General features: G+C 47.4%; 1 protein-coding gene across 2 annotated transcripts in view; it reads left to right on the plus strand.

The window, feature by feature from the left end:
* Positions 1–559: 559 nt before the first annotated feature.
* LYPD1 (LY6/PLAUR domain containing 1) overlaps positions 560–23,938 on the plus strand; it is a 33,965-nt gene continuing 10,586 nt past the window's right edge. Inside the window, exons 1-2 of one of the 2 annotated variants that reach the window (XM_081143546.1) lie at positions 560–1,257; positions 2,597–2,734. In XM_081143546.1, coding sequence (XP_080999672.1) covers positions 1,206–1,257; positions 2,597–2,734 — 190 coding nt within the window. In that variant the 5' untranslated portion in view covers positions 560–1,205. The remainder of the gene's footprint in view (positions 1,258–2,596; positions 2,735–23,938) is intronic. The other variant, XR_013999243.1, reaches the window with a different exon arrangement.

Genomic DNA, 23,938 nt, shown 5'->3' on the forward strand with positions numbered 1-23,938 from the left:
AAGAAAGGGGGCAGGGAAGGGGCCGGAGCACCCCGCGCCCGAGTCCCGGGCTGGGAAGGCGCGGTGCAGGAGCGGGCGCGGGAGCGCATTCTAAGGACCCACGGCTTTGAGAACTGGATGGAGCTGCCCGGCCTTCTGGAGGAAGGTGATAGAGGAGCGCGACCACCTCCGTCCCAGTTTGCTTTCTAGTGGGGGGTCGCGAGGGTAGTCCCCGGGGCGGCCATCTCCCGGGGTGGCCATCTCCCGGGGTAGCGTCGCCGCACCCTCCAGCGGTGCGCGCAGGAAGACGGAAGGAGGGCGGGCTGCGGGGCGCTAGCGCGCCAGTCAGGGCAGGGGCCCCGCCGCACCCCGCCCACCCGGCCGCAGCTGAATCCAAGGCTGGTAATGACCCAGCGGCCACTCCGAAGAGCAGGCGCAACTGCGCGCGACACCCTGGGGCGCATGCAGGGGTCTACTTTGCCAGTGTGCAGGAGCGCGCCCCCAGCCCCAGCCGGGTGGGCCGGACCCTGCCGGAGGGAAGCCGCCCGCCGCGGGGAACAGGACAGTCCCCGGGGCACGGGGGCCGTGGGGAGCGCGCACCTGCCGGCGGAGGGCCCGCCCGGCACGCAGCCTTCCGACTCCGCCTCGCAGGTCCCGCAGTCAGCTTCTGGCCAGTCCCCGCGGCACCTGCTGCGCCCTTCTCACGCTTCACCGATTTCCAGCCTCCCCGCCACGGAAAACTACACTCCTTCTCTCCCCCCGGCCTCCCTGTCCTAGGGACGTGCGGAGGCTGGAGAAGAGGGCGACAGGAAGGGGGTGGGGACGTGGAAAGACAGTCCCAGCCTTCCCCGCCCGCCACCCCCACCCCAACTCGGCAGCCGTCACGTGGTGCCTGGAGTGGGAGGTGGGGAGAAGAGGCGAGACTTTTTGGGTGCCCCGGATCGCCAGCAGTTCCTTCAGTCTGAGCCGCCAACTCCGGAGACGCTGCGCTCTGCCCGAGAGAGCGAGCGAGGGGAACGGCGACCCGCAGTCGGGAGCCCCGGCGCGGGCGATGCGGGCGCCGCTCGCGGCACCTGCGGCTCCTCTCGGCGGCGACGGGCGCCTCGGCGACAGCGGCGCGGGCGACGGGAGGTTCGGCAGCCACAGCCGCCGCGGCCCGCGCAGTATCCGCCGCGGCCGCCGCCTCGGAGGCACCTGCCCGCTCCCGGCCCCGCGGCTCCGGGAGGATGTGGATCCTCGGCATCGCAGCAACGTTTTGCGGGTTCTTCTTGCTTCAAGGTAAGACGACGAGGCTGGCAGCCCCGCCAGGAGCGCGCACCGCTTCTACCGCCGGCCCCTGCGTCCCCTGGGCGCCCAGTGCTGCGCAGAGGTTGCCCAGCTGGAGTTCGGCGGCATCTGGTGCCCAGAGGCGTTAGATGGGAAAGTCTCCAAGTCCCGCGCTGCTGGAGGGGAGGCAGGAGCCGCGGATTTGCGGGACTCGAGCTGTAGACGCTCGATGCTCGGGCTGCACTGTCGGAAGAAGGACTGGGGAGGCGGGAGGGTCCGAGCGCAGCAGGGGCCTCCTCCGCGAGGAAAAGGGACAGACAGATAGCCCCCAGCCCCGCCAAGTTGTCAGGCGTCTCTAGCAACCCGTGGGAGTGGCGCCGCCGACAGGTGAGCGGTGCGCGGGGCAGCCTGCGGCCGGGGCGCGCCCGGGCTGTGTTGCTGCGCTCCGAGCGCGACCGATCTGGGGCTGGGAGGGGCGAGTTTGGGAACCCCGCTTGTCTGCGCGGGAGCGGGGAGAGTTAGGTCTAGACAAAAGCTTGTAGATCCCAGCGGAGCAGCCAGGCTGGAGCGATGAGAGACGCAAAAACGTGTCGCTCCTTCTTTCCAGTATGCGACCGTCTTCCGAACGAGCTCTGCGAAGCTGGGACCCCGACCGGGGACGCAGCCAAAGGGTTAGCCGGGAAGGGAGGGCTGTAGGGTCGCGGCCGGGGGTCCGAGCGCGCGCATACACGCACGCGCCTCCCTAGTCGCTGCGGCCACCGCTGCCGCTGCGGGGACGGTCCGGAGAAGGGCCGGGGACTTGGGGCGCAGTAGCAGTTGGCGTCCGGCACTTCCTCCCGGGTTCCCGGGTGGTCGCGTAGGGAGTCTCGGAGCCACACAGCACGGGAATGCTGACTCCAGAAATTAAGTAAAACTAAAAAGGCGTCTGTCTGCGAGTGCAGTCGTGAGTGATGCCAAAATACTAATTAAGTCATTTGTAACCAATTAACAATTAGGCAAATCCTTCAGCGTAGAGTGCCTAGGAGCTGACGCTGGTCTCAGGAGCGACGCCTCCCTCGGGTTGTATACCCCTCCCTGCAGCTTCCACGTGGAAAGGCCAGGTGTGGCGTTGTACCGGCTCTTTGTTACGCGAGCGTGGGTCCAGGTGTAGCTCGCAGAGTAACACTTGATCTTTCGGGACCCTGGGTGCCCGCGCCGCCCCCTGCCGGCTTCAGCCGCGTCGGCTTCGCTCTGAAACCCTGCAGCCAGGAGCACTGGCCCCCAGCGGCGGGGTGGGCGGGGGAGGGTCGTGGGGCCCCGGGCGGTCTTTATAGGGGGGCTGGATCTGAACCCCAGTGCCTCTGTCCTGCAGGCTTTGCGCTGCAAATCCAGTGTTACCAGTGTGAGGAATTCCAGCTGAACAACGACTGCTCGTCCCCGGAGTTCATCGTGAATTGCACAGTGAACGTTCAGGACATGTGTCAGAAAGAAGTGATGGAGCAGAGTGCAGGTAAGAGCCTGGCAGCCCTCTCCTCCCGCCGCCAGCCGGGCCCGTGTCAGTGAGGGAGCCATTAAATTACAGGAAAAGGGACCCTGACTTTGATTTAATGCATGCACACTGGTTCTCACAGATTTACTTTTACAGTGCTGGGAAAAGGAAGAGTTTCTAGTTACTTTAATCTCATTAGACTTAATTACCAGGGCTTCTCCTCCAGGGACTAGGGCAGGGAAGTGCATTTAATGAGTGGCTCTCCTCTTTTTATTTACTCCCCTCACCTCCCTCTGCTAAAAAGCTGATCAGGAGGCTGGGAAATATATGGATAACCGCCTCTGCCTGGACAACTAGACAGTACCCTGTGAGCAATGTCAGGCTGAAATATGAAGCTAGTTGAAGTCCCCAGAGGTCAGAGCTTGAAAAATGTGTTATGTCATAGAGCCACGCCGTATTTCTTTGAAGAACGCTACAGGATCTTTATTTAATTTTAGAGTTAATGCATCACATTTCAGGCACAAATTGCCAAGATCTTTCAAAGGAGTGTGGTTCCCAGACCCACAAGCTTGGTGGCTGGCTGGCTGATGAGAGGGCCTGGGCATAATGCAAGGGTAGAAACCTCCCCACTTGCTCCAGGTGACCAGAGTTTTCTCATGGACATGGAACTCACTCCCCAGCTCCTCCCAGCAGTCTTATCAGAAATCAAAGCCCTAAGAGTGCAGCTGGAACTTTGGGGAAATGGGTGGAACTGTACCTTCAATTCCAAGGTCAAACCCTGAAGCAAAATTTGCCATTTTCAGAATATTGGAAAAATGAGAAATAGTATCTGTTGGGGGAAGAGCCCCAAAGGTCTCAATTCAGGATCAGTTCTGAAGAACTGACAGGGACCTTATTCAGATAATTAAGAGCCTTAATAGGAGAAGCTTACATACATGGGCAAGGCAGCTGCTGCCAGTGGTGGCCAGCAGGGAAAAATCCGCACCCTCCCAAGATAGGGTCTCCTTTTTATAGGGGGTTAACAGTAAAACCATATAGTGGTTAGTCACATAGTTCACCAGAAAGTTAACATAACGTCAGGCAGTTAACACACTCTGTACATTCATTAACCTCCTTCCTGGGGCCTGACTTTTATCTTTGGGTGGGCATTCCAGTTTCCTGAGTACTCAGCCAAGCCTGAGGCTACAGAGAGTTAAACAGGGTCTAGCATTTCCCAGACGCCCTTGCTGCTGAAGCCATAGTGCATCTAAAGTGAGTCCCCTACAGCATCATATGCTAAATGCTACTGAATGAACCAAAGCCCTGCTCCTCTTCAGTTTGCTGAACTGCACTGCCCACAGAGCCTGGTGAAGGTGTCCACTGTCAAATGACCTCCTTTTTTAAAATGAATTTATAGGGGAAGGGGAAGACATTAGTTAATAAAATTATACAGGTTCCAGGTATACAATTCTACAATACATAATCTGTATATTGTATTGTGTGTTTACCACCCAAAGTCAAATCTTCCATCACCATTTATCCCCGCTTTCCCTTGTTCTATCCCTCTTCCCTCCGGCAATCATCAGTTAAATGACCTCCTTAACCCACCGGCAAGTTAAAGCAGGGGCTAGAGTTTTAAAGCCAGATCCTTGGGAAAGTAGTTCCTTCTCTGGAAGGGCCCGGAAATGCCATGTTGCTAACTACACAGTTACTTGGGGAGCAGATGGCTCCTCACTGTGCTATGATGTGGTGTGTATGTGGTTTTACAGACTGTTCTCTGGAGGTCCTTGTTGGCCTAGGTGTGGGTTCTTGCCCCAAAAATCCCTTTTCTGGGAAATCTAAACCGTAATTGTTCTCAAGGATAACCTGTCCCAGGATAAGCAGCATGCATTGCTTTGTCATATGGGATTCCGGCTATTGAAAAAGTAAAACAAAACAAGCTTCGTGATGATTCTTTAGTCAAGATTGATAGAGATGATTTTGACAGCTGGTTCTTTTCCACATGTTTCATTCCTGAGAGCTGTACTTGAGCAAAAGTGTACTGCCCGACTGCCAAAGGGGCTGCTGTGATTTGAGCCAGGATCACTCTGAACACTTTGGTACTTTCAGATATTTGCAGCTTTCTTCCAGGCAGTAGATTAAAGCCAGAAAAAGGGGGGCTGTACTGTGGACACATGAGGAACTTCTTCAGAATCCTCGAGACCACTGCCTACCTGGGTACCGTGATTATAACCTGGGATGCGGTGAGATAAGGAGAGAGAAAGATATGAACCAAGTTATAGCCAGAAGAGGTGTCCTTTTTCCAAGAGACGTTTCTTCCTCTCTAAAAGTATACCCGAGATGAGTACCACACATCTGCTGTGTTCATTGGCCTCATTGTCTTCTCCAAACCACCCTGTAGAAAGGGCGGAGCAGGCACATAACACCCACTTATCCCTGGAAAACTTCAGCGCAGAGGGTTTAAGTGCCTGGCCTGAAGCTGTTAGGTCAGTCAAGGTGAGCGTGAGCACCTTGTCCCCAAACCAGGTTCCTGGGCCACGTTTCCCAGGCTGCCGGCGGGCGGAGGCTGGAGTGAGAAGGTGGGCTCGCTTCTGAAGGCTGGAACACAAACAGCTGAGGGGCGCAAAGGAAAGACCAGTTAGGAGGGCAAGGGTGGAAGTGCTGTGCACACGGAAACAGCATTTCAGAGCCGGAATTCAAAAGAAAGCAGCCAAATACATGTTCCTGCATCAAATGAACAATGGTCGGGCCCCTGATACTTCAAAGCGCTTCCCTTTGCATCTCCATGTAGTTGTTAGAGGCCAATCAATTAAGCGACTCTTCACTCTCCTCTTATTGGCAGCGACAGAGAACCAACCTAAAACTGATTAAGCTACCACAGTGGGGCAAGAGCACCACAGTAGTAAGAGCTGGCTTCCCATGTGTGCCCTGAGCCTCTTCCTCCAGGCTTTGTGCTTTTTGTGGAGTGCCTCGCACCGTCTGGTAGTCCTCTTTCGAGTCCCTTGGTTCCCCGAGGCCACAACCCACAGGCGTTCAATTCTACTGCAGGGTCAACTTCTCCACTCTGGTGAAAGAAAGAAACTCCTGTTAAATGACAGTATTAGGAATCAAAGTCAGAATTTTTGTTTGTTTGCTTGATTAGTAACATACATTTTTCTGAGAATCTTTGTGCGTTAGAGCTGAATGGGCCCAGTGGCTCACAGTTAAGGGTGCACGTAGGAATCTTCCTGGGGCTTCTGTTCAAACCCACATGCCTGGGCCCTCCCCTCTCCTCCCCTCTCCTCCCCCAAGAAGCCAGTCCCCTAATCTGTGGCATACCTGACAACGGGTCTTCTGTAAGCTCCCCAAGTGACTCTGGGGTGCCCCTAAGTCACGAACTGCTGATCTGGAGCATCTTTTAAGTGTTATAGAGGAGGGAAACCAGGCCAGAAAAGTTAGCTGTCTGATCTAAGTCCACCAGCCAGCTGTTACTAAAGGGCACCTGCTTCCTGGGCCAGCACCTTATATAGTAAAATATGCTGCCAGGTTTGCCTGAAAAGATAATCCAGGCCCAGTGCTAAAGACTCAGACAGCTCGCACGTCTGCCAGGTTCACCTGAGCGCACTTAGCGAACAAGCTGAGTGGACAGGCCACAAAGTGGATACTGAAAAAATGTGAGAGCCCACCAAAGGAGTTTTAGTTTGAGTGTTATGTGGAGTGGCATTTTTCATAAGTACTACAGGAAAACCAGAGTTTTAAGTGGACTAAGAGATTTTAATGAACCAAGCAGTTTTGACATTAAACAGTAATGAAAGACATTCTCTTTCCAAAAAATACCAGCAGTGCAGTATGCCCAGCCAGGCCTTCAGTTAGTCCTTTCTGGATTAAGTCTGCAAACTCAGCTCTTTGAGTTTTGAGGCAGGTACATTTAATTTTCAGTTGAGAAATACATTTAAAATTAACCTTTACCTGTTCCCCAGAGTGGTGTTCCTATTAGGTGCTGAGATACTACTTTCCACTGCTCTCTATCCCCTTGGCCATTTCTGGAGCAATAAGGCACAGCTGTGAGGAAGGAACCTTTTGGTTCTGCCCTTCCATTGGCCTTATTAACTGATATCTAAGTGTTTGTATAAGGAATGGCTTATTCTCACTTAATGAGTTAGCCACTACTTTCCAGCACCCTTGATAGTGACATTTCCTTTGCTCTTGCTTTACACTGCACTCTGAAAAAAATGTTTGAAATATTGATTTTCATTGCAGAATAGAAGCCCCCCACCCATTTGAATTGTTACAACCGGGGTGTAAAGAATGTGAATTTGCATTTGTTTGACAGCGCAATCTTGTAATTAGAGTTTTTCCTCTTGACTAGATACAGTGAAAGGGGCATAATTTAATTTTTATAGACTAGCCAATTTCTGTCCTTAGTAAAATATAGCTCTGTCAGTGAGCAAAATGTTACAGGTTCTCCTAAACCTTATTTAAAAGTTAAATGCAGTATATTGAGAGAAAGTTCATGGTCTGAATCAGTAACCTAATCGATCTCTTCACTCATCCTCTGCAACATGCATTAATCTATTTGTCTGTTTTGCAATATAGGGCTTAACTGATTTATATGCCATGTTGCATCTGCATTATGGCTATATAAGCAATGGCGATTTTCCTTGATTACTTAGTTGCTCATTAAGTTGGACAGGGATAGCTCCATGCCTCGGATAGGTTGGTTTTATGCCTTATTGTCTCATGAGCTAAATAAGGGATGGCAAGTGACGACCTTTTGTCACTAAAATAATCAGTCATCCACTCTTAGTGGAAAGTAATGGAAAGATAACAGTGGCCTATGTTTTCTTAAGTCTGTGCTCTGCTAATTTCTCCAAATTTAAAATATTAGGCTCTAGTTTGTCATTGGGGTGGGCTTGGCAGGAGGAAGGGTCAGTTCTGCTAATGAATATTGTATCACAGTCCCTGTTTACCTGCATACACACGTTTGTGTGTATATTGTTACATTTTTGCCTATACAGATAGATGCTCTTCACCTTACAATGGGGTTATGTTCAGATAACTCATTTTAAGTTAAAAATATTGTTACATTGAAAATGCATTTAACACACATCAGCTACCAAAAATCATAGCTTAGCCTACTTGGTTTTTGCGGAATGCATGTCGCTTTTGTGCCATCAAAAGTTGAAGAATTATACATTGGGGACTGACTATCTACATAGATTCATATGCACACATATGTAATTCTTGTAAGAAAAATGATAATGTTAAGGCCTCCTTCTTTGCAGATGTTGAGAACATTAATTATCCCTGTTATATGATAGGCATGAACGTGTTTTCTATCATATTCTTTTTCTGGAAAACTTTGCTAGGATTCCCTTGATATCTGTTCGTTTTCTGGGGTCCCCTGTCTCTCCCTTTCCTTCTCCCCCCAGTGCTCTCCTGTCCTCTCCCTGTTAGACACCCCACTTCTGTTCCTTACTTTCTTACCCTCATATCCATTTTGACTCAGTCAGATGGGCTATGGACTATGTTCTGAGAATAAAGTGAAAAACAAAAGAACAAAAATATTGCCATATTTTAACCTCGCCAAGAGACTTCAACAGGTTAAAAAACCTTGAAATAAAAAGATCCAGATGTCAGGAAAGATATCCTCGAGTATTAACATCAGCCCTGCTAAAAAGGTTTCCATGTCAACTTCAATAAAGTTACGGGTTACACAGGGAAGATTGTGTGCAGTGAACTCAATATCCCTGCCTCCGTTCTGGGGGACACGGACACCTTTCTCTCCGGGGCGAGGCATTTTCCAACAAGGTGCTCGCTTAGTTTGGAGAAGCGCCCATCTTTCACGTGGAGGGCACGGCTGGCTTCCGAGGCAGTATTCGCAGGGCGAACCTCAATGTCTTTAGTCCCTCGGGCTCTCCAGTAAGTGGAGCATTTGTCTATGTTAACTTTCTAGCTGAACAAGCAGCCAAACATGACCTCGTGGCTCCCTGGATGAACCGTCTGAAGGCCGATCAGGCTCTCCCATAACACTAATTCCACCCCCCACCATCTCATGAAAGCTCCCCTCATTGATGATTTTCCTAATGAGAGGCTTCAAAGCCAGGGGTTTTTCCCAAGTGGAAAACGAAACGAAGGATGAAAACAGAACACACCGTTTCCCTTGAACTTTGCAAAGGAAACCTGCTTCCCTTATGTATTCCTGACACCAAAAGATCTGAATCTACAGTCTACTTACTGGGTCCCTCCCTCCCTCTCCCCCTCTCTCCCTCTCCCCTGCCCCCCCCCCCTTCATACTTCTGGAATGATTGACTGTCGTAGGCTCTTACAGACCTGGCAAAGGTTTGTCAGCACAGGAGGCGGAAGGCTTCAGCACCCCGGCTCTGCTCTCAGTTTTCAGATGGAAGGGGTACCCCGCTTCATCAGGGAAGAAAGCTCTCGGGTCCCGGCTTTCCATGCTTGGTAGCTTTGAACAGGTTACATAACGTCCTAGGGGCTTAGCTTCCTCCCCTAGAAAATGCAGAAGCAGGCCATCTGGTTTTTTGTGAGATACACAAAGACAGTGAGAAATAACCATCTGAAGGAATTAATCCTAAAGAGGGAAACCTGCCAGAATGCTCGCCAGGAGCTGCTCCATCCACCCCGGCCTGGGAAGGCTGGCCCGGGATAGGCCCACCTACGTCACTCTGCACACCACCTCCTCTCTCAGGCTGAAGGAGTCCTTGAGTTCAACCTTCAGTTCCTGATAGCAGGATCCTCCTAGCTGGCCTAGAAGGCTCACAGTGAGATGATAGGCTCACTTACTGGTTGGTGAATCTGCGATGCAGAGAGGTTCAGCAGTTTGCCCAAGACCACACAGCCAGTGGGATGAAATTCAAACCCTTTCCCTTCCCCAGGACTTTTTCAATCATTATGACATTCTTTTTTTTTTTTCTTCCCTTTTTAATAACAATTTTGTTGAGCTATAACTTATATACTGTAAAATTCCCCCTTTTTAAGTGTATGTTTCTGTGGTTTTTCATACATTCAAAGGATTAAAAATTGACCTGCCATCTGACCCAGTGATCCCACTTCTAGGAATATATCCTAAGGAACCCCAAAGACCAATCACAAAGAACTTATGCACCCCTATGTTCATAGCAGCGCAATTGACAGTAGCTAAGATTTGGAAACAGCCCAAGTGCCCATCAGTAGATGAGTGGGTAAAAAAAAGCTGTCGCACATTTACACCATGGAATACTATGCAGCTGTGAAGAGGAAGGACCTTTTATCCTTTGTGACAGCATGGAGGGAACTAGAAAGTATTATGCTAAGTGAAATAAGCCAGTCAGGGAAAGACAAGTACCAGATGATCTCACTTATATGTGGAATATAATAGACAAAATAAACTGATGAACAAAATGGATCCAGAGACACAGAAGCATGGAACAGACTGAAGGATCTCAGAGGGAAGGTGGGGAGGGGGGAGTAGGTGGAGAGAGATTAATCAAAGAACTTATATGTTTATAAGCATAACCCATGGACACAGACACTGGTATGGGGAAAGCTTGGGGGTGGGATTAAGAAAAAATTTAAAAATTAAAAAAAGCACAAAGTTGTGGGTATAATTGAATTACAGATATATTTCCAATTTCAGGACATTTTCATTAGGGCAAAAAGAAATCCTTTACCTGTTAACAGTCACTAACATGGGAATCACTAATGTACTTTCTGTTTGTGGATTTGCCTGTGCTGGATATTTCATGTGAGTGGAATCAGACGTATATGGCCTTTGTAACTGGCTCTTTCACTGAAGATAACATTTTTAGGGTTCATCCATTTCACTTCCCATTCTGAGGTGCATCTTTCGTTTGGCTTATGCAGGAATCTGAAGAGAAAAACTCAGGTTTGGCAAATTCCTGAATCAGAGAATGGGGATGGGATGGAGCATGCTGTGAACCTTGGAACTGCATTGACTAATTAGACAATTTGTTGAGTTGAACTAAAAACCTGTGCCAGGAGCAAGTCATTCCAGTGAGCTGAACGGAATTTGTGTTAATCAAGCATCTGCTTTGTGCCAAGCACTGAGCTTCCATCCATTGCCTCTCTGTCCACTGGCATCCATTAAAGAGTTAGCGTGCATTTCAGCGAAGGGATTTTGAATTGGTTTATGTGAACCACAAGAATCCTTGGGTACCTGGATGGATTAGTCCTAATTCCTGAAGCTCTTAACCAGTGATCCAGCTACCCATCCCCACATCTGGCCTCACCCATCGGCCACAGCCCTCAAGAATCATTTACAATAGGCAAGATGTGGAAACAACTCTGTGCCCATCAATAGACAAGTAGATAAAAAGGCAGTGGTACATATATACAATGGAATATTACTTGGGCATAAAAAAGAATGAAATCTTACCATTAGTGGCAGCATGGATGGACTAGTCAGTCAGAAACAGACAAATACCCTATGATTTCAATTACATGTGGCATCTAAGAACAAAATAAACGGACAGACAAAATTGAAATAGACTCATAGACACAGAGATCGGACTGGTGGTTGCCAGAGGGGAAGGGGGTTGGGGGTTACAGAATAGTCACGGATACGTAAAGTACAGCATAGAGAATATAGTCAATAACATTTTGATAACTATGTGTGGTGCCAGGGGGGAACTGGGAATATCGGGGGAATCACTCTGTAAAGTACATGATTGTCTGATCACCGTGCTGTACACCAGAAACCAATACAAAATAATATTGAAAGTAAAAAGGAGAATCATGCACCTCTTGGTCTAGGAGAGATCTTAACTGATAACTTCACAGATGCAAAGACTGTGGTGCAGAAAGGAGTTTTCTTTCCTGAGAGCTTAAACATCGTGATCAGTCCATTCCTTCCTTCCCTTGAGAAGGCTGAGGGTGGAAGAGGCGGAGAGGTGCTCTGGGGAGAGATTTTTGTTAAGGAGCTATGATTCGGGCACAGCCGGGTCATCGGCAGTGTACTCAGTGAATGTACGCAAGTCCAGCCTTTTTGTCCCAAACCAAATCCTTGACTATTACCCTTTATGTGGGCAGAGCTCTTTACTCCTCTAGAAGTGGGAAATCTTTGTTATTCTCTTCTTAAAAACTAAGCTGATTCTCCTGTGCCTTGTGGTTTTCATTGTGGTAGAAGGGGTTACATTTTCGGGGGAGGACAATTGCAGGTAAAAGACCATCTGTTTCCTTCCCCAGGCACACCACAGAAAGGCCACATCTGTAACATAGGAGTCTCAGTCAAATCTGATGAATCAGTCAGCTTGCAACTGAGCAAAAGAATTATGATATGTGCCATTTATTCTTGCTTTCTGTGGTAAACTGTGGGTTGTGGTTACACTGTGATTCAGAGACTGTTTTCATAGGCCAGAGCTATAGGGCAGTGATTTTCATCTGGTTTGCCACGACAGGCACACTGGTGTGCCACAAGAATTTCTAAAACATGAAATACCTGACTATTAAGTCAGGGGCACTGACCTCTTTTCCCTTAGATTGTCAAATACAAAAATGATGACAGCCACCCGGCCGGGCTTGGCTCAGCGGTTGAGCGTCAACCTAGGATCCAGGCGATCGGGGTTCAATTCCCGGTCAGGGCACATGCCCGGGTTGTGGGCTAGCCGATCAGTGACTCTCATCATTGGTGTTTCTATCTCTGTCTCTCCCTCTCCTTTCCTCTCTCTGAAATCAATAAAGGTATATTTAAAAAAAAAAAAATGATGACAGCCAACACAATAGCTGTCCCATGTGAATGAACCAAAATTATACCTGTTTTTTGTCAGATCAGCAAAATAGATATTTTTTGATGTGCTGTAGAATTTTAGTAATTAGTTTATGAGCGCCGCGAGATGAAAAAGGTTGAAAATTACTGCTATAGGGCATGTTATCATATTAATAAATTGCTTCCAATCTTTCTGATTGCCTCCAACAGTTCAAAGCAAAACAGGAGATGAACCAAATTAAGTGCTTTAGGTGAGGTGAAACCATAGAGCTTGTAATAAATTGCTGCATTTTTTGAAAGAGTGCATTTAAATAGAATAAAGCAGTGATGTATCAAGGTGCTGATTCGAGCTTTATGACTTTGCAAAGCAGAAGAGGGATCCAGATGCGAAAGTGATGAAGTGTTGTATTATTTTAAGGAAGTCGTGCTACTTGGTCCGGTGCATTTCATTTCTCAATGGACATGGACAATAGCTTTTTATGTTTTTCTATTTCTTGGGCTTGTTCGAGAGAGCAGAGGGACAGGAGACAGTGCCAGAGGCGGTGGCGCCAGGCCGCGCTCAGCGTGAATACGAATGGGTAGTGCAGCTCGCGTGCCCTCCGCAGAGGCTGCTTATGATGTGACACTGGGCGGTGGGTTTCAGACGCTGTTTTACTGCTTATGAAAACTCTAGAAACCATTTGGGTTTCCCGGCCTCTTTCAGAGAATCTGTTCTAAGAGTGGGTTAAACTCCAAAGACACTAGACAACCCTGAAACCTGAGCCGGACCTGAGGCCCTGCTTACCTGCGCCATTGGGAGGCATTGCTGGACTTGACCTTCGTGTGATGGCGGGATGACAGAGGGTGCCGCGACAGTGTCCTGTGTTCGGTGGTCCCCAGCCAGCAGTTTGCTGGTCCCGATCCTTCCAGTGTTTTAGAGCACCTTTTCCTAATCGAATTGAACTGCGGCCTCCTTCACCAGAGTTAGTTCATGGTTTTCATTTCTGTATACCAACTCCTGAAAGGACACTATGCCTGTCTGTCTGTCTCTCTCTCTTAATCTCTACTCCCACTTTCTTTTTACTTCCTTCTCTCTGACACATGCACACACACACACGCACACACATACACACGATCCCCCACTTACTGGTATGCAGCCCCTCAATAAATATTTGCTGAGTGAATATATTTGAAGAAATAGTTTCAAGCTAAAACAGACTTATCAGCAATTTAAAAATATTATATCAGAAATGAGGGAGCTCAAATCTCTAGTATATTAGTTTAATATACCTTTTGCTTCTTAAACTGTGAATAGCCAAATAATCCCTATTAGTAACAATTGTCATTTAAAGAACAGCTCTGAAGTGGAACCCACCCAGCTTCTCCAGTTTGTCAGCTTGCTTTCAAACTGATCTACCTGTGCTTTTGCAGAGGAGCGTTTCCTGGAAACACGCACACACACCAGTCACCACCCAGCCAGTCCTATCAGCTGACAGTTCTTTTGTGTGTGTGTGTGTTTTTCATATGTTTATTGATTTGGAGGGAAAGGAAGGCGGGGAGAGAGACAGACGGACAGACAGACATCGATGTGAGAGAGAAGCATCCGTCAGTTGCCTCCTGTATGCGCCCTGACTGGGCATCAAACCCACAACCTAGGTATGCGCCCTGACCGGGAATTGAACCCTCAGCCTTTTGGTGTACGGGATGACACTCCAACCAACTGAGCCGCCCGGCCAGAGCTCAGCTGATGGTTTAAGTTAATTGGAACCCTGACCTGCCTTGGTCATGAACTCCCTTAGGAAGAAAGCAACGCCCCCGTACTCCCCCAGCAAACCTCTGCCCCAGGCCTCTCCCGCACAGGAGGTGCAAGTTAAGAATACAGATGGATTTGTCCCATAACAAGGGCAGTTCAGGCTTTTCTGCAAATGCACTTGGAGACTCTTTCGTTTGGGCAGACTCAACCCAGAGGGAAGTGGGGGAAGAAAGTCTGTTTTTGCTCCTATTGCCTGTCTTGCCCTTGCACTGTTTCGCTGGACGGTCAGACTCCAACTCATTGCCTGTATTCTTGCCCATTTACTGAATACCATTAGTGTCCTCATCACACCCAGAGGCCAGTCTCATGGTGAAGCCACGGGAGCTCTGGCTGCGGTGGCTCCTGGGCGTCAAGGTGCAGGTGGCCTGTCCCCTTCCTTAGCCTGTGGGGCACAGCGTCAAAAGAGGAGTAACCAGCTGCCAAGTTTCTTTACATTCTTACCTCCACTCTAGGCTTCAGTTTCTGTGTTACTTAATGTTTTTGCTGCAAGTAACAGGGACTTAAACAATAAAGACATTTTATTGTTTATCTAACATGATAGTCCAGGAGTAGGGGGTCTTGGGGTTATTCTCATAGCTCAGTGATGTCATCAAAGACCTAGGTTCTCTCCGTTTTCCTCACACTTTCCTAAGCACATTGGCTTTTTGTCTATAGGGTGGTCACCTCTTGGTCACAAGGTAGCTGCTTCTATTCAAGTTAAAGGGAAGGGACAGCACCAAGGAGCTTTTTTCTTCAGCTTTTCCTTTTAATAAGAAAACAAAAGCTCCCCCAAAGTCCCCCAAGCAAATCCTGTTTATCTTTCCTTGCTCAGAATGTTGTCTTGTGGCCACTACTTGCTGTAAGGAAGAAGGCAAAGGGCGGCTGCTGGGTGGCCCACTGTCAGTGTCTGCCAAATCCTTTTGAGGAATCCCTGCACGGAACTGGGAAAATTCCGGCACAGTGCTTCCAGGGGCCCCTCGAGAAAGAACAGGGATGATTCACTGTCCTGAATATCACCCACCCTGCTGCCTAAATCGAACACTGAATGCTTCATCATGAATCATTGTCACAATTTGAAAGGGAAAAAAACATATCTAGTAGCAAGTGATGTCCTAAAGTTCAGTTCAAGATGTACGTGGCATTCAAAATTTTGGTTCACTAAATGCTGGGATGTGAGTATAACTATATTTTAGTGTGAGGATATTTTCTATAGATGAGAATGCCATGTTCATGGTGACAAATGCAAGGGTGCTTTGGGTTAAATGATTAGATATTCTTGACTCATCTCATCTGGAGCCATTATGCCACCAAGAGCTCTGTTTTTCCTACATTTGAGTGGAGTTGTATGCAAGAAACTGATTATGAGTCTTTGCACTGTGTTAGTCTGACCATTTTAGAGCAATAATCCAAAAGACTTCAAGGTTAAAAATGCAAGAGCAGTTTCATAAATCACTGAAGGGCACTGTTAATGCTGAGATAATAAGTCATAAATATCTATTCCCTCAATCCCCTGTGGCAAACTGGGGGACAGAGACACTGGCCGAGGAAAAGCAAGCGGCTGTGCAGGAAGCTTCCTGGCTCAGAAAGTTATAAATGAGAAGAGAAGCCCAAACCTAATGTGAAACTAAAGTAAAACCGACCATTGGCATCATGCGTTATGGCTTGGTTGTTTGCTTGCCATAATTAACTTGGCATCAGCGCTTAACAGCCTTGCAAATTAAACTCAGCAAAAAACTTTGGGAAAGGGTAATTGAAGACTTCCGACTAATGAAGTCAACACATCCCTATTATGAGGAAAGGAATGTTCTTGAGAAATCTCGTTTCATGTCTGTTCTGTTGTTGTGGCTGTTGTTTTAACAGCCACCTTTATTTTTACTCTTGGGGGTCATTGCGACTCCTTAGCGTTACCCTGGGTCTCTGGCCTGCCAGCCAGGCTGCGGCGGCCCATGGCTCAGTGTCAGTGCGGGCGCGCAGTGCAGAACTTGCCACCACCCTCATAGGGGGAGGGACTTCTAGATAGGAGTCATTAGCATTCTTGTTTGGTGCATGTAGCCCTCTGCAGCTCAAATGGAGGGGGCTGCTTTGGCTTTTAAAATAGTCATATCCATGGCAAAGGCAAAGCAGTTAAGAGTCAGGACACAAAGAACCACCTGCCAGGTCTCCTCTTTCTCTGCCTGAGAAACGGGGCTCGTGATGGGGCTTGCACCGCACCCTTACAGGCCTCTTCCCCACGCGTTCCCCGTACAACGCAGAGGCTGTCAGAATCCCTCACAGGGTGTTCTTTAAGGAAAAGAAAGTACATGGGAACAGATCGGACACCTTCTTTCTTTCAAAGCTCAGTGAAAATGCATCTAGTTCACTCCCATTACCCGTTTCCGAGCATTTTTCTTTGCGGAGCTGTTCCCGGTCCTGCGCGGGGTATTTACTGTGATATAATCATAGCTCTGGTGCAGTAAATGTTGGTTACTTTTCGAGCAGAGGAAGATTAGTCTCACTCCCAGACGGGTATTCACACAAGTAGCAGTTTGCCGTGGAAGTTCGACTTTAAAACTAAATTACATAACATGGGGTGAAAAGTAATGGACTATTAAAGGCTCTGTTTAGAAATTTCCATCTCGTACCAGCGCTGAGAGCAGCAGCAGAGAAAATGATTGGAAAATATAAATGCATGATGGTCTATAAAGAGGAAGAAACACACGCTTTATGCCTCTATTTTAATTGACCATTGGGGCAGAGACTACAGTGAGAGGACCAGGAAAATTACTTATTCAGTAGCGTGTATAGCGAGTAGATCCCAGGAGAACCGCGGCCCCATACTCTCTGGGATGGGCCAGAATTGTGTGTACATCAGCAGGGGGTGAGGTGGGCACAATGCTCCCCAGCTTTTTTCTGACCCCATAGAGCTCAACTCGCCCAGCAAAAACGGTGCTCAGTGGCTATTGTTTATGATTCTCAAAGTCCAGAGGCTATTTGGAATAGAAGATTAGTAGGAAAATACTCCCTAACCCCACAGAGGACCACCACCTGAGAATGAAGTTACAGGACACTGCCAACTGGAGCAGATGGGACCTGGCGAGGTCTAGAGAATGCCCAGTGGTTATCAGTATTTTTTCTTACCCGGGTCCTGAGCAAATTAAGAAACGAAACAAGGAACAAAGCAGATGAGGCAAAAAATGTCACCATTGTTACTAAGAAATACTAGGTTGGAGGGAATCACATTGGGGTGAAAATCAAACAGGCTTCCAAATCAGCACCTCAGGTTAGCTGGTTCGCCAGGCGCAGACAGGCCAGGCAGGGGAAGTGTGTAGCCCTGGGCAGCAGAGCCGAGCCGAGCCGAGCACCTGTTTGCTATGAGCTGCTCGCTCCCAAGGAGGAAGTGGGCCGACCAGCTCGTGCCCAGTTCGTTCTTCCCAAACCTACCAATTAGATGTGTCACTCTGCCTCCCCCACAGAAGAGGGAATAGAGAGGCGAGAGAATCAGGAGTTACACTACTTGAGTCCCTTCCTATGGAAGGAAGTGTCAAGATCGGGGAAACTATCCCCTCGAGCCCATCACACTGAAAAAGCCATTTCAGGAGTCCCCAGGGCCTTTGAGGTATGAATGAAGTAGTGAAATAGCACGGATGTTTGGGGCTGTGTCTCAGACACACTCACGACATTGGTCTTCAGCATGAGCAATGGCCAGGCATGTTTCACTGAAGCATTTGTTTGGGAAAACATAGAGAAATGATACACACTTGTCTCTCATCCATACCAATGGCTTTTATTAAAATTTTTTATTTTGAAATAATTTGAAACTTCAGGAAAGGTACAAAAATAGTAGAATTTCCATATACCCTTTACCTAGCTTCCCTCCCTGCCTCCCCCTCCCCTCTCTCTCTCTCTCTCTGCATGTCCTCAGGTAAGGATTTTAAAAATAAGAAATTAACATTGGTGCAATGCTATTAATTAAACCCTGGTTTGTATTTGAATTTCTCCAGCTTTACTTTTTCTGGACCCCACGTTGCATCACATTGTCATGTCTCCTTACTTTCCTTTCATCTCTACCAGTTCCTCGATCTTTCCTTGTCTTTTGTGATCTTGAAATTTTTTAAAAGGACAGGTCTGCTTTGTGTACACTGTCCCTCAGTTTGGTTTGGCCTGATGTTTTCTCACTGTCACCATAAAAACATCTAAACCTGTAGAAAATTTTTATAAATTGTGTTTGAACCAAACAGAGGATGCACCTGGAAGCAAGATCTCAATAGATTGAGATGAATGCTTCCTAGATTACAAGGTAGTTAAGATTAAGTGCTCTCTTGAGGGGACTGAAAGGGTGGTCAGGATTTAGAAGGAGGGGTCTGAAAGGGCATTTTAAAGATGTGATAACTGAGAGGTACAGAAACAATGGACAGGGACTTTAAGGTAGAGACATAAGCCTTTTTCTAAAGATGGTGTTTTCCTGGGGTGTGGACGATGACCTGCCCTGCTAGGAATTTATGACCAGATCACTCTGTGAGGTTACTTTCCATAGAACCCCTTTTTTTGTCCACATCATGATCAGATTGAGGTTATAAGAACACTCAGAAGTGATGTGTCATCCCTTCCCAGGGCATCCTATCCAGGGGTACATGGCATTAATGTCATATTACTGGTGATGTTAACTTTGATCACTTAGTTAAGATGGTGTCTGCTGGGCTTCTCCACTGTAATGTTTTTTCTTTCTAATTAATAAGTAACGTAAAGGAGATAATTTGAAACTATTATACAAATTTACTGTTTCCTCCTCAAACGTTGCTCGGTAATTTCAGGATCTGTTGGTGGATCTCTCCCTTGCCAATTATAACTGTAGTGTTCTCATCTTAATTTCAATTTCCCTCACTCCTGGTGTATTTATTACTTGAAATTCTTCTGTAAGGAAGCACTGTCCCTTCTCCTCCAAACATTTATTTATTAAATCACTGATGTATGTCAGGATGAACTCACGGATACTCACTTTATTCCATGCGTTCTGACCCAGCACTGTTGTTACATATTTTGTTGCTCCAATTGCTCCAGCTGTCCATTGGGAGGTTGACATCTGTGTTTTTTCAACCTCATGTTTTCGAACAGTTTCTTGTTTTTCGAATACTTCCAGGCTCATATTTAACACCCCCTCCCCCCCCAGCCCCGGTCTACTATGGGCTGGTCCTCATAGGCGCTTTGCATGGAAGTTCATCTTAACTCTCACCCTGAATCTTTTTTCACTCTGTTCCATGGGCATGTTCTCCATTTTCCAGAAGGATAAACTGAGGCTTAGAGAAGTTAAATGCATTATTCAGTTCTCTCCAGCAAGATTTCTAGCCTGGGCCTGTTGGAATCTAGGGTTCATGTTCTTCGCATTGGGTAAAGAATTATTTCAGAAGCAAAATAAACTGTGAACATTCCCTGTTTCAGCTTCTTCCACCCCATTTCAGAGATAAGGAAACTGAGGCCAGTACGTGAGGATCAAGGTCTTAATTATGTTTTTCCTGCTAGCTGGGATTTATTTGTGGGACTCTGAGTTCTTCAGTAGGTTTATACAGGTTATTGTCGTGGTAAGGTGTCCCACAGTGTCTTTTTGTTTTTCTTCTTTCCTTTCCCTTTCTTTTTAGCTTTTCTCGTTTTGGTTAGGAGCTGCTTGCTTTAATTTGTCAATCAGGTTTTCTGGTTTCGGTCTCATTGGTATGTAGGGTTCTCTCCTGAGCTGATTCAATTGGCAGGGAGTCTCAGGTCTTTACTGGTAGTATTTGTCACCAGTAAATCTTATACCTAAGGTCCAAAAAAAAGAGATTTCTTCCAGACCCAGGACTTGATGGAAGAAATTAATGAAAGGCCCTTGATCTTCTGGCACTCAGCCCAGTCTTTCTTGACACTCCAGCGCTGTTAGTAATTCTTACCAGGTCATTTTCAGCGGTAAAAGCACTAGCAGTTTCAATTCATTCTTAAAACTTCCTTTGCATACCTTATGATTAAATATCATTTTTAATGTTATGTTTGCTGACAACTATGAATTGGACTTTTGAGCCTAAGTGTCATTTTGATCGATCAAGAAATAAAGACGTGAACAGTAGCCCTTCATGCTAAGGAATACCTTCCGAGTGAGTAACGTTACCACTCTCTCAAATGAGCTCTTGGACAATGTAAATTCATTTGAAAGTGATGTTTTCTGAAAGAAACAAAATCATTAATTTTTCTCTTCTCAAGTGTGATGTTTTTAAGAAGACCTAGAAAACCGTAACATCTCTAGAACTACATCTAGAGAATTCTCATAAAGCTCAGGGAGGACAAGTCACCACATCAGAGTTTACAGCCGTGTACCACTGAACAGTGGGGACGTGTCCTGAGAAATGCATTGGTAAGAGATTTTGTTGTGTGAATATTATAGAGAGCCCTTACACAAACCCAGGTGGCACAGCCTGCTCCACGCCTGGGCTGCGTGGCATAGCCGCTGCCCGGCACGTTCCTGTGCAAAACGACCCGAGATTCAGTCAAGCACAGGAGGAGATGCAAACACGAGATGTGTGAGGCTGCTGCCAGCGTAACACAGCATATTGTTTTAGGGAGAACTATTTTTTATAAGTAGAAAGAGTACACTCGAAAATAATGATGAAAAGTGTAGTAAATACATAAACCAGTAAGTCAGTTATTATCATTTTAAAGTATTATTACTGCACATAACTGTTTGTGCTATACTTTTATATGACTCACGGCACAATAGGTCTGTTTACAGTACATCACCGTGAACACGTAAGTAATGTGTTTTGCTGTGACGTTATAATGGCCGTGTCGTCACTGGGCATAGGAATTCCTCAGCTGTGTTGTAACCCTGTGAGGCCACCGTCATCCATGCGGCCCATTGTTGACCGAATCATGGTGATGGGGCACATGGCTGTATACTGTGCCTTAAGAGGCTGCCTTGCTTCTTGAAACAGAAAATAAGAGAACAGAGCCCAAGCAGCACTCTGGATCCACCATGGTTCAAACAGGATGTTACAGAAAAGAAGACCTGCTGAAACTAAAGAGGCCCTCACACAAATGAGGTGGCTTCTGGTTATATGGAGTCACTGAAGAAAGGACCCAGGAAATTGCAACAGGGATGTGAGAGAGATGACTCCTAGGGACAGCTGTACCATGTAGAACCTGGGGGTGGGGTCTGCTCCAGTTCTCCTGCAGGGTTTTGGCTTTAAATATAACCCCTGCAAGACACTTAAGTGCAAGTCTTACTCAACAGACCTCCATCCAGCCCATGCTGGAAACAGCATTCAGTTAGTGGCTCCAACTCTGCTTTCTTTTCTCACTTTCCCTTCATGCTGTGGCTGTCTCCTGTTAGAGCGTAGCTGCTGCTCTCCACCCCTGTGGAGCCCAGGCCAACTGCAGGGCTTGCACATGCTATGAACAGCATACCTTCTAAAGAAACAGTTCAGTTAAAATATTTCAAAATACGGAGAAAAGATTCTACAAACACTGTAAAATTAGCAAAGGACTTTGGTAGAGTAGCTTTGACACCCCTGGCACCCAGACAGATCCTTGCTGGTATTCTTCAAAAAGCAAATGTTCCAGACTGCTGGGAGCTTGTTTCTGTCACCCAACTGGAGAGGAAAGAGTGGGCAGAGGGATAAGATTGTTTAGTGTAAAGGTGATTGGATTTTGATAGAATAGAGGTCAGCAAACTGTGGCCTGTGTAATGAAATGAATTGTGTACCCACAAAATTTATATGTTGAAGCCCTAACCACCAGTGTGATGGCATTTGGAGGTGTGGACCTTTGAGAGGTAATTAGGCTTAGAGTGAGTCCCTGGTCCAGTGGGAGTGGTGTCCTCATAAGAGAGGGAGAGACACCAGACGGACCACATGAGGACACAGCTGTCTACCAGCCAGAAAGACAGAAACCTAATTTGCCAGCACTTTGATCTTAGACTTCTAGGCTCCAGAACTGTGAGAAAATTTCTGCTGTTTAAGCCATGCAGAGTCAGGGGTATTTTGTTATGGCAGCCCGAGCTGACTAATACAGCCTGTTCCAGTCAATGTTGTTTTATAGGAGCACAGCCGTGCCCATATGTCCACATGTAAGGTATGGCAGCTTCTCTGATAGACTATCCAGTTCAGTAATTGTGACCAAGACTGCATGGCCTGCAAAGGCCAAAGTATTTACTATCTAACCCATTACAGAAAAAAGGGTGCCAACACCTGGAATAGAAATTTACCATATATGGTGTAGGTTTTTAGCAGAAAAAGTCACCCCAGTGGGATATTAAAGGACCAAGGAGAGGAAACCACCTTAGTGGGAAGTGGCCACACTAGCACTGCCGTGATCATCCCAGGAGTGTCCTGGACTTCGAACTCGGTCACCTCAAACATGAGCTAAATGGTTGACAGCATGTGGAATGAACAGCATCTGATCAGTCTGATAGGACAGGTGAAGCCTGACAGTGGGTTGGAAGGGAGCAGATGTGGTCACAGGAGAGCTTGGATAGCGGTGGAGAATAAAGCAGCTCGCCTCTCCCTCTCCACACTGTGGATCATCAGGGTGCCAGAGGTGTCCTGCTGCAGAGCAGAGCAGGAGCCGGGTTGTAATGCAGAATGAAGCCTTTGCAGGCAGCAAGAGGACCGCTCCCTGGACAAGTTACAGTGTGCACTTAGGGTCTGCACTTGCTCTCTCCCTGCCAAGGTGGTAACATGGAAGTTCAGACCCCCTGTGTCACAATCACCTGAGGCTGGCCTGGGAACCTGTGTGTTTAAGGAATGCCCCTGTAATCCTTCTGCAGACTGATGTCTGAGAACCACACTTGAGCAGCTCCCACCTGCTGGAGTGCTTCTGTTCCTACCCAGGGAGTGGGTGGGTGCACTACGACCAGCCCAGCCCCTTCGTGAAGAACCTTGGTAACATAGAGTTTTGGCCAAAGGGATAGCATCGCACCAGCGATTCAGGACATTAAAAAGTTCTCATGTCTGTCTGCTGCCAGCCAGGGCAGCCTTGAGGGTGCAGGGCCATGATGCTAGTCTTGGATCCATGCTATAGGTCTCAGTTATGTGGGATTCCAGAGCTGAGACCACCGCTGGGCCAGCTGCCTTCAAGCAGAGCTGTTTCAGATGCATTTTATCCTGCCCACTCAATCTGTAGTGACCCAGGTATGTTAGGAGCAAGCAAAGAGAGCTGGACTCAAAGAAAGAAAACACCATCTTTCTTCTTCCCCTCGTGTGATCAATAATTCAACCCTGTAAAGCAAGCCCGACACCTGATGGAGTGCTTGCTGCAAAGAAGAAGACAGGGCCCATCCAGCATCCACATCTAACACTTCTTTCTTCCTCGCTCTCCCTTCTGCCCCACCTCCTGGCCTGCCTCTGGCCCTCCTCCATTTGAATACAGTGCTACCATGTCTGCTGAAACATGGCCTAGATACAGCCCAGGAGGAGCTGGGATAGAGTGTGAACAGCTGTTGGGGAAAGAGGAGCCAGTCATTTTAAATGTCAGAGCAAATCATTCAGTTAGGACTGAAGTCACTGTCCCCTCTGAGTGATGTGCCATGAGGTGTATGAACTCAACAGGTAGCTACCTGTGTGAATTAAGGGTGCAAATGAGGAAGTGCCTCATGGTCAGATGATGATGGTGATGATATGAGATGATGATGTTGAGATGTTGATGAGATGATCATGATGATATGAGATGATGAAGATATGATGGAGATGATATGAGATGATGTTCAGATGATGAAGATGATATGATGGAGGTGATGATGGAGATGATCATGATATGAGATGATGTTGAGATGAGA

The sequence above is a fragment of the Miniopterus schreibersii genome (assembly GCF_964146895.1).
Source record: "Miniopterus schreibersii genome assembly, chromosome: 7".
NCBI classification, from domain to species: domain Eukaryota; kingdom Metazoa; phylum Chordata; class Mammalia; order Chiroptera; family Miniopteridae; genus Miniopterus; species Miniopterus schreibersii.